This window comes from Solanum lycopersicum, chromosome 3 (assembly GCF_036512215.1).
Source record: "Solanum lycopersicum chromosome 3, SLM_r2.1".
NCBI classification, from domain to species: domain Eukaryota; kingdom Viridiplantae; phylum Streptophyta; class Magnoliopsida; order Solanales; family Solanaceae; genus Solanum; species Solanum lycopersicum.
In genome coordinates, this window is record NC_090802.1 from 63,431,606 (window position 1) to 63,442,873 (window position 11,268).

Sequence of the window (11,268 nt, forward strand, 5' to 3'; positions counted from 1 at the left end):
GCATGATTATTGACTCGCGATGCATGATTTTCGCGATGCATGATTCCGGGATGCATGAATTCCAGCGAGGCATAAATTCTTCTCGCGATGTATAAATTTCGACGAGGCATGAAATCTTCTCGTCATGCATAATTATTTATATTGCCCCCGTGAATAGTAACGGCAAGACGACCTCCAAATAATATATCGACTTGATCGATAATGATAAAAATAATAATTGCATAGCTGTCTCTTCTGAGGTAATGCATTGTCTTGATCGACAATAATCATCTTGCTTTGATAACGCGATGCAAATAGCGTCTTCTATAGAAATCGTGAAATCTTCGCTAAGATTCCTTTTTGATCCACCTTTGAATCTGGCCAGGCACTTTGTAAATTTCATGTATTAGGGAATGGCTTGAAATAAACAAACACATTCACAAGCATCTTGGCATAAAGATATGAAATGCTTCTTGCTTTCAATAAAATCACCGGCTTTGGAGATAGTTTTCTCCTTCTCCGTATTCATCAGTCGGAAGAATTCGGCCGATTTCGAAGTGAAGCTATAAACCTGCATCCACAGAAAAATTGTCAGTTTTAAACATACTGATCTGTGTCGATCCCTTCGATTGTTTGCTCCTTGTCTTGACGTCCTCGGTTGATTTCCCGATTTCCCGACTCTTGATAGATAAGAAAATATCTTATGCCAAAACAGATGAAATATAAAAGGGAAATTTTTAAGGGAAGCAAGAAATTTTTTAAGAAATAGTATCTCGAAAAAGTCAATGCCAAGTCATGTCATGTCAGGCTTAACGAGCTTCTTTGAGTCCGACGCTTGTCGAATGAATTTCAGAGGCATTCCGGACTTGTGGGGAAGTCCCATGACGAAATTTTGAGGCCATCGTCAAAATTTCTGTCCCAATTTAGTATCTTGCTCCTCTTTCCATTGTAACCGAACAAATCTCGGAATTTTTGAGATCTTCTCAAAAATTCTGTCCCAGTCGCAAACTCGAAATGTCTTTAGTTTGATCCGCTGAGAAGAAGGTTCCCTTTGGAGAATTTTTGAGTCCCTCTCAAAAATTCTGTCCCAGTTTCTATTGTAGAAGGGGGAAATAGAAATCTTACGAGAGATATGACCGAGTCCTTGTGGCGCCTACGTATCTCATTCTTGAGAATTCAGGTCGAACGTAGTTTAGGTCGTAGAATTTTGGTCTTCTGTTTTGACTTGTTAAAGAAGTCCAACTTCAAATGAATTTTTGAGATCCTCTCAAAAATTCTGTCCCAGTTTCCATTATGGAGAGAAATGGAAATCTTCTGGGTATATGACCGAGCCGTTGTGGCGCCTACGTATCCCATTGAATCAGGAATCAGGTCAAACGTAGTTCCCTTTAAAGGTTAACAAGAATAAAATTTACAAAGAAACCGACCGAAGCCGACAAAGGCCGCCTACGTATCTCATTCTTGAGAATTCAGGTCGAACGTAGTTCAGGTCGTAGAATTTGGTCTTCTGTTTTGACTTGTTAAAGAAGTCCAACTTCAAATGAATTTTTGAGATCCTCTCAAAAATTCTGTCCTAGTTTCCATTATGGAGAGAAATGGAAATCTTCTGGGTATATGACCGAGCCGTTGTGGCGCCTACATATCCCGTTGAGGCAGGAATCAGGTCAAACGTAGTTCCAACACAAGGAATAATCAAGGGGAATAAATGGGGTGACCGAAGCCGACATAGGCCGCCTACGTATCTCGTTCTCGAGAATTCAGGTCAGACGTAGTTCGTTACAAGAGGGATAAGAATTCAAATTCGAACAAATACAAGCAAACAGAAGATTACAAGTAAATGATGGGAAATGCAAAACGAACTTCACGCGTAATATCTCTTGACAGCATCTGAGTTGATAGATTTGGGCCACACAGCGCCATCCATCTCTGACAAGACTAAAGCACCTCCAGATAGTACTTTGCGGACCATGTAAGGACCTTGCCAGTTTGGTGCGAACTTTCCTTTGTACTCGTCTTGATGAGGAAAAATACGCTTAAGAACCAACTGACCAGCTTCAAAATTTCTGGCTCTTACTCTTTTGTGAAAAGCGTGAGTCATTCTTTGTCTATACAACTGGCCATGACAAACAGCAACCATCCTCTTTTCATCAATCAAGGCTAGTTGATCAATCCGTTTGCTAACCCACTCAGCATTACTTAGCTCAGCTTCTTGGATGATCCTCAGTGACGGTATCTCGACTTCAACAGGTACGACTGCTTCTGTTCCGTATACTAGCAAGTATGGAGTAGCCCCAGTTGATGTTCTGACCGTCGTTCGATAACCCAGTAGAGCATATGGCAACATTTCATGCCAACCCCGCTGCTTGTCAATCATTTTCCTCAGAATCTTCTTGATGTTCTTGTTGGCGGCCTCTACAGCTCCGTTCATTTGAGGGCGATAAGCAGTTGACCTTCGGTGAATAATCTTAAATTGTTCACATATCTCTTTCATCAGATGACTGTTGAGATTTGCACCGTTATCAGTGATGATGGATTCTGGAACTCCAAATCGGCAGATCAGATTGTTGCGGACAAAGTCGGCCACCACTTTCTTGGTTACCGATTTGTAAGAGGCTGCTTCCACCCATTTGGTGAAATAATCGATGGCAACCAAAATAAATCTGTGTCCATTGGAAGCGGCCGGTTCTATAGGGCCGATGACATCCATTCCCCAGGCTACAAATGGCCAAGGTGAGCTCATAGCATTGAGTTCGTGAGGTGGCACCCTTATCAGATCACCGTGCACTTGACATTTGTGGCATTTTTGCACGAATTTGCAACAGTCATGCTCCATAGTCATCCAGAAATAACCGGCTCGAAGGACTTTTCTTGCCAAGGTAAGCCCGTTCATATGTGTGCCGCAGACTCCAGCATGTATCTGTTCAATAAGCCTCACGGCTTCAGCAGCATCCACGCATCTTAAAAGACCCAAATCTGGAGTCCTCCTGTAAAGGACTTCTCCATTCAAAAAGAAATTGAGAGCCATACGACGTATCGACTTCTTTTGATTAGATGTGGCGTCTTCTGGATATGTCCCAGACTCCAAGTACCTCTTTATGTCGAAATACCAAGGCAAACCATCTGGTTCTGATTCCACGTGTGAACAATGGACTGGATGCTCCTTCAAATCTATATCCAGCGGGTCGATGTAATCAATATCCGGATGTTTGATCATTGAAGCGATGGTGGCAAGAGCATCAGCTAATTCATTCTGTATTCGGGGAGTATGTTTGAACTCGATCTTGCGAAACCTTTTACACAGGTTTTGCACATATTGTACATAAGGTACAATCTTTGGGTTCTTCACAGCCCATTCTCCTTGAACTTGATGGATCAAAAGGTCTGAATCTCCAATAACCAGTAACTCGTAAACATTCATGTCAATGGCCATTTTCAAACCGAGAATGCAAGCTTCATACTCAGCCATGTTGTTTGTGCAGTTGAACCGTAGCTTAGCCGCCATAGGATAGTGCTGACCAGATTCTGATACCAAGACTGCTCCAACACCTTTACCCTGGTGATTCACCGCTCCATCGAAGAATAATCTCCAACCTGGATAAACTTCAGAGATATCTTCACCCACAAATGACACTTCTTCATCGTGAAAATATGTCTTGAGAGGTTCATACTCTTCATCAACTGGATTTTTCGCAAGATGATCAGCCAAAGCTTGTGCTTTTATTGCCTTCTGAGTCACGTATACGATGTCAAACTCACTCAACAGCATTTGCCATTTAGCCAGCTTCCCGGTCGGCATCGCTTTCTGGAAAATATACTTTAACGGATCCATCCTGGAGATAAGATATGTAGTATACGACGACAGGTAGTGCCTCAGCTTCTGGGCAAGCCATGTCAGAGCACAGCATGTTCTTTCCAGCAAAGTGTAACGAGACTCGTACGGAGTAAACTTCTTGCTGATGTAGTAGATAGCCTTTTCCTTCTTCCCTGTCTCGTCGTGTTGACCAAGTACACATCCAAAGGCGTTATCCGAGACAGACAAATATAGCAACAAAGGACTCCCTTCCCGCGGAGGAACCAATACCGGTGGGTTAGACAAGTAGCTCTTGATAGCGTCGAAAGCGGTCTGGCACTCCTCAGTCCACTTAGTTGGGGCATCTTTCTTCAGCAACTTGAAGATAGGCTCACATACCACCGTCGATTGTGCTATAAACCGACTGATATAGTTTAGCCTCCCTAAGAAGCTCATCACCTCTTTTCTCGTCTTCGGCGGAGGTAACTCCTGAATTGCTTTGATCTTGGAAGGGTCGAGCTCAATACCTCTTCTACTGACTATAAACCCTAACAATTTCCCAGCTGGGACTCCAAAAGCACACTTGGCGGGATTTAGCTTCAAGTTGTACCTACGCAAACGTTCAAAGAATTTTCGCAGGTGTGTCAAATGATCCGAACTCTCGCGGGATTTAATTATGACGTCGTCCACGTACACTTCAATTTCCTTGTGAATCATGTCGTGGAAGATAGTCGTCATGGCTCTCATGTAAGTGGCACCGGCGTTTTTGAGCCCAAACGGCATCACCCTGTAGTGATATACCCCCCAAGGTGTGATGAAGGCCGTTTTCTCTGCGTCTTCTTCATCCATCAGAATCTGGTGATAACCCGCGTAACAATCCACAAATGACTGCATCTCATGTTTGGCACAGTTATCAATCAGAATATGGATATTTGGCAACGGAAAATTATCCTTTGGACTAGCCTTGTTGAGATCTCTGTAATCAACGCAAATCCTGATTTTTCCATCTTTCTTGGCGACTGGAACGACATTCGCCAACCAGGTGGGATATTGCGTTACTTCTACCAACCGGGACTCTATCTGCTTGGTGATTTCCTCCTTAATCTTCAAACTCAACTCAGGCTTGAATTTCCGAGTCTTTTGCTTCACTGGCTCGAACCCTGGGTTGATAGGCAGCTTATGAGATACGACATCGGTACTCAGCCCCTGCATGTCACTGACCTCCCAAACAAACACATCGCGGTATTCGGCAAGCAAATGAATCAGGCTCTCCTTCTGAGTTTCATTCAGGTGAGTGCTGATCTTAACCTCTTTGACACATTCTGAATCTCCCAAATTTAACGTCTCTGTTTCCTCCAGATTTGGTTTATGTTGATTCTCGAATTGTTGAAACTCTTCTGCTACATAGTCTGGTTCCCCACTTTCTTCGTCGTAGTCGTCAGCCTCGTCATCATTTGCCTTATTTTGTTCGTTTAGCTCATGACATGACATGACGTTGGCAGGTTTGTAACTTACGTTACTGAAATCATAAACAGACAAAATTTAGAAAAGTAAAATATAACAAGCAATCGAATCAACAAGGTCAAAATAAGGAGGCTTTCATTTAAATTGAATCGAGATGCAAAGTTGGGTCATGGCACAAGGCCATGTCGCCCTTTAAACAATCATAACAAAATTCAAAATCAAGAAAATGCAGAAATGGTGGGTCTCGGGCCTCTTCCGAACGACCACCGATTTTGGCATGCACAAAATAATTCCTTTCTACCCAAAAGTCCGGGACATCAAGATTGGTGTGGACGTCCAATTCTTCAGCATTTCCCCCGGTTCAGCATCGCGAAAGCCAGCTGGCTCAGCCTCCTCCTCTATGACGGCATTGATCTCCTTGAACAGGTCACAGATTCCTTCCCCGTCGTCTTCAGGCTCGGCGTGCTCCCGAACTGGAAAGGAGTGATAGAGATACGGGATCGGCTTAGTCAACTCTTGATCCCTCCTCCTCTTCATCTTTATATCATCATCTGTGGGGATGTACCCCAAACCATACTTTGATCCCTGAGCAAGGACCGGAACAGGCTCAATAATTCCTTGGGAATCTCTTCCCAATCCGAAACCTGGCTCGAACCCATTTTGCAGCATCACCGTGGCTATCATTTTGTACACGGTTGGCATGGAGTTGAGGGCCAAATCTTCGTTGGTGGCATTCACCAGCTCCACCGTGTAAAAGTCTGCGCCTTGCGGCATCTCATCAATGACCGACACCTGCTTGCCCGAGCGACTTCCCTCGCCGTGAATCACTAACTCTTCATTTTTCCACACAAGTTTCATCATCTGATGGAGAGTAGAGGGGACGGCTCCAGCCATGTGGATAAACGGCCTTCCCAAAAGAAGGTTGTAGCTAGTGTCTATGTCCAATACTTGGAATTGCGCACTGAACTCTGCGGGGCCCATTTGAAGGGTCAAAGTCACAGCCCCTAAGGTGTCTCTTTGCACACCATCAAATGCCCTTACATTGACCTGATTCTGCTCCAGCTTCCCAAGGTCAAAATTTAGTTGCCTCAACGTCGTCAATGGGCAAATATTCAAACCGGACCCATCATCTACCAAAACACAGTTGACAACCTTTCCACGACATATCACGGTAATGTGTAGCGCTTTGTTGTGGGATCTTCCTTCGACTGGCAACTCATCGTCACAAAAGCTGATCCGGTGCCCCCGAATGACTTGATGAATCATAGCGGCCACGTTATCACTACTTGTACCTGAGGGTACGTATGTATCATCAAGAGCTTTCATTAAGGCCTGCCTGTGGGACTGAGAGCTCATCAGCAGGGCCCACACGGAGATCTGAGCCGGAGTCTTCTCTAAATGTTTGACGATGGAATAGTCCTTAGGTTGCATCCTTCTCCAGAATTCCTCTGCTTCCCCCTCGCTTATCGGCCTCTTAGCATGGTCCTTCTTCTGTCCTCCGAGAGCAAGCTCATCAGGAGTGTAGCACCTTCCGGACCTGGTCATGCCTTGGGCCACGGCGGTTTCAATGACAAATTTGGGCTTAACGAGAGTTTTCGAAGGCGCCAAGGCAACAGCCTTTGCAGGTGTCAGAATAACAAACTTCCTCCTTTCTTTGACGCTTAAAGAAGCGACAGCCCTTTCCAAGTCCTCATGCACAATAGGGGTAATCATCTTTGTTCCACACCCGTCTTCATCCGTTTCAATCATATTAAGGTTGTCACCTCCATGATTCGGCAACGGATTTGTGTTGACGTTTGGCACTGCCGGTTGCAGAGAAACTACCTCCTGATCGATCAGGTCTTGGATTTTGTGCTTGAGGTTGATGCAATCTTCCGTGTCATGTCCAACACTGTTGGAATGATAAGCACACCTTTGATCTGGCCTGTAGAACTTCGAGTTAACATCCCCGGGTTTGGGCCCCACAGGGTGGATGTATCCATCTGCGGCTAGCCTCTCAAATAGTTTGGTCCGGCTTTCAGCAAGTGTGGTAAAGTTCCTTGAAGGCCTTTTTTCAAATCTCGGATGGGAAGTATCATAACCACTTTGCCGAGGGGGAGGCACCCGCTGATAATTTTGGGTATTTGTACGAGGAGCTTGGCTCCGGGGATAAGGGTTTGCCTGGAAATTTGGCATTGGAGCTTGGTAATTCGGGAGGGGGTCCTGATATAATGGAGCTCGGACTTGATAAGTGGGCGGAGGTGGTCGGTAGCTCGACTGTACGTTGGCACAGTTGGGAGCAATGTTCTGATAAGGGGATGGGATCTGGTATGGTTGAGGGTAATTTGGGAATATGGGAGAAAAATTTTGGAGATTAGAGGGTGTACCTTGGTACGACGAAATTTGAGCATTCTGATAGGTGGGGACAGTATTGTGGCTATTAGGATGATCGGGTTGTGGGTAGTTGGATCGGTGGGACTTTGGGGAAGGCCTGAAACGATCTTGGGAATGTGACGGGTTTCTAGGGGTTTTTCTTCCCCCATACGAGACAGCGGCAACTTCTTCTCTTCTCTTCCTTATCAATCCTGAAGACCCAGGCGACGCAGATACACGGGCTATCTTCCCCGATTTTAGACCATCTTCGATAGTCTCACCAACTTTGACTATCTCAGCGAATTTAGCTCCGACCAGCAACATGATTCGATCATAGTACTCAGGCTCCTGTACCCGCACGAACACTTCCACAATCTCTTTCTCGGTCATGGGTGGCCTTACCCTCGCCGCTTCTTTCCTCCACCTATAGGCAAATTCCCTATAGCTTTCAGTTGGTTTCTGCTTCATCTTCTCTAGAGAATACCGATCGGGCACTATTTCAACATTGTAGGCGAATCGGTCAATGAAGTCCTTAGCCAATGCATTCCAACTGGGCCACTGCCTGGTTTCATGTGAAGTAAACCACTCGAGGGCCTCTCCACACAGACTTCGGCTGAAAAGCCGCATCAACAAGGCCTCATCCCTGCCAACTCCCACGAGCTGGTCACAATACGCTCTCAAATGCGCCATAGGATTGCCTGCTCCTCCGAAGGTGTCAAACTTCGGAATTTTAAAACCTTCGGGAAGGTTCAAATCTGGATGGATGCACAATTCTGCGTAGCTAAGTCCGACGGTGTCTGGGATGCACTGCAGCTCTTTCATAGCCCTTTTGATTTCTTCCTTTATATCGATCTTCACTTCTTCTTTCGCCTTCCATTCTCTTTCCTGTTCTTCATAGTGATCCAACTCAGAACCGTGCAGCTCGTGCTCGGCAGGAACGGGAACTTGGAAGGTGGCTCTTTTGGGGAGGGGTGGAGCTATAAAGGGACTTGGAACGTTTTGGGCGGTCTGGTAGTTTTGTGGGTAGGCCTGAGGATTGGTGTTCTGACTCAAATGCGGATGAAATGCTTGGGTATTGAAGGCAGTTTGAGTTTGGTTTTGATTTTGTGGCGGTGGGGCAGTTTGAGTATTCTGAGGATGGGGTGGTATTTGAGGGTGGTTAATTGGAAGAGGTGAAGGAGTTTGGTAAGATGCAGAAGCGTATTGGGGGTTTTGGGTTGTTAGGTCTATCACAGATGGATTATGCACAGGTGTAGAAGGCTGGTTCTGAGTTGGATCTATGTTTGATGAAGGGAAGTAGACCGGAGGTCTTGCATCAGCAATATTAGTACCAAATCCAGGTGGAGGCGCATCCTGTCTCCGTTGTATTTCAACTTTCATTTCAGCAATCTGTTGCATCAGCTGCATGATCAATTCGTTTTGATCTGCCGCGGTGGGTTGAGCCACCACAAAATCTGTAAGGCTGACTTCCTCATCGTTGTCTCCCATGGCTGTATTTGCGTTTGGTCCGGGGCAGGAATCTGCGGGACCCTTTGATCTGGTGAAGTAGTGGTGATCTGCTAGCTTTATCGACACAGATCAGTAAGATGTACCTGAAAGGCAAAATAACTCAAATGCAGATTTGTTAGTGCATATCCGGAGTACAAAATGCATAATATCGCACATAAAACAGATAAACACACAAGTCGCTTTGTTTGAGGATATCTTAACCCACGAATGAGGACGGAAATATATTTTGAACAAACAGGAATTTGTTTGTTTTGACGTCATCTCGGGAAAGCTGAATCACGTTGAGCTATGTTCTTCTTGCAGCTGCCTTTCGACGTCCGTTGATCTTATCTTCATATCTTCAAAACATGGAGAAGAATGAAAATTTTCTGTGATAGGGGCCGGGCCGGGAAGGCTGCCTACGTATCTCACGGGGAGAATTCAGGCCCAACGTAGTTCGGATTTTAGGATGAAAATTTTCCATTCATTCTTTCGTTGTGATTACAAGGGAATTGAAAAACAACATTGAGATTTCTAGAAGACCACATTCGGAGATTTCTTGTCTTGTGGCTGCGTCATTCCTTTCCTTTCAGACAGTCGGAAATGGAGGCTTGTAGACGATTTCTTCCTCATCATCCTCCTCAGTCACTTCACGGTCGGGGCCACTGTTATCTGCTCCCAGATCATGGGCGAGGTATTTTCCGCCCTTTGGGTCGCTATGGGTCGCCGATTCCTCGTCGAGTGCCGCACTTCTGGCCAACGCTACGGCAGTTTCAATATCTATCTTCGCCTTTCTCGCCTTTCCTTCGTGTATCTCCAAACGAAGCAAGTTCAACCTTTTCCTTAGGCTTTCGGTTTCCGTCTCAACCTCCTTCTTTCTTCTTATCTGCGACGCCAGATCTTCATCCAAAGTCGTGACCGCAGCTTTGTAGATTGTCGTGGTCATGTCTACCTTAAGCCCTTTCTCTTTAATCTTCTGAATTTCTCGAGTGACTCGCTCGATTTTTCTTCGCACTTCCTCCTCAATGAGCTCCGTCTGGACGTTCTTGCCTTTGTCCATAGCGGTGATTCAACTTTCCTGAGATGATAGAGCGGTACTTAGGATTTATGGTATGGATTTTGTGTGAGAAACTTGAGACTCGGGATTTTTGGTCGGACAATTGTAATGTTGGCTTCTGTATACTCTTTAGAATTTTGGCTAGGAGTGGGTTTACGATATCCTCAATCAAAGCAACATAACACATAAACATTTAAACAAATATATTGTGTCCTAAACATGCATGTGACCCTTTTGTGCCAAGGGTAGGCCTAGCGATCTGAAGGATGTATTGCGCCATTTAAATAAGTAATTGTACCCCCGAAACAAATTTCACTAGATGTCATAGCGTTCATTACACAATCAAAATTAAACGGGATATATCTTGGGAAGGGGATGTAGTGCAAATACACATATAAAATCAATCCCACACCAGGGGAGTTAAAAGGTCGATGATCCAGCTCCTCTTCTGGCCTTCTCCACTTCTTCTCGGATAATGCATTTGCTGGTGAACACGTATGGCTCAGCGAACGCAGCTTTGGAAGATGTTGGTACTCCTTGTGTCAGCTAATTCTTGTGACATTACGGCTAAAACTCTCTGATTTTCTAATTCCCGGAGTTGGTACGCTTGCTCCCTTTGTTGAAATTCCTGTTCTTTCTTATAGAATTCCTGCTCCCTCCGGTCCCACTCTTGCTGAAAATGGTACGCGTGAATCTGAAGCCTTGTCTCCACGTCTTCGATTTTCCGACTCGTGCGTGGTGTCGGATCCACTACACCATGCAAATTATTATGCAACCATGTCTTATATTCGTCGACATACCCAGCTCCATACCTATCTTCGGTGACCTCCCACTTCATGTTGACACGTCCGGCCCATTCCTGGAGGATAATTTTAGCGAAAGGTATTTTGTCCTTCCCGTTGTAATCAACAATGAAAGAGCTGGCATCTCCTTGGGCGGGTATGATTTGGACTTTCCCAAATTGCCGCATTACTCGTGTCGGGTTGTAAAGACGCAATCCTCTGATGCCGGGAAGGACTAAAAATGGCAATTTGGCCCCTTGGGCTGCTATCATCTGAGACCTGAAGCTCGGTAATACCCATTGTATGTCTCCTTCTTTCAAATTGTAAAACACCTTTGCCCACGCATCCCTGGTGAT

The 11,268-nt window shown here is 45.2% G+C and overlaps 1 protein-coding gene across 1 annotated transcript; it reads right to left on the reverse strand.

Moving 5' to 3' along the window:
• Positions 1 to 385: 385 nt before the first annotated feature.
• Positions 386 to 9,073, reverse strand: LOC104646638 (uncharacterized). The gene is made up of 6 exons (XM_026030319.2): positions 5,535 to 9,073; positions 4,733 to 5,288; positions 4,464 to 4,657; positions 3,069 to 4,379; positions 2,579 to 2,963; positions 386 to 550 (listed from the first exon to the last, which is right to left on the reverse strand). Exons 1-6 carry the CDS (start codon positions 9,071 to 9,073, stop codon positions 386 to 388), a joined length of 6,150 nt encoding a protein of 2,049 aa, XP_025886104.2.
• Between the last annotated feature and the right edge of the window lie 2,195 nt (positions 9,074 to 11,268).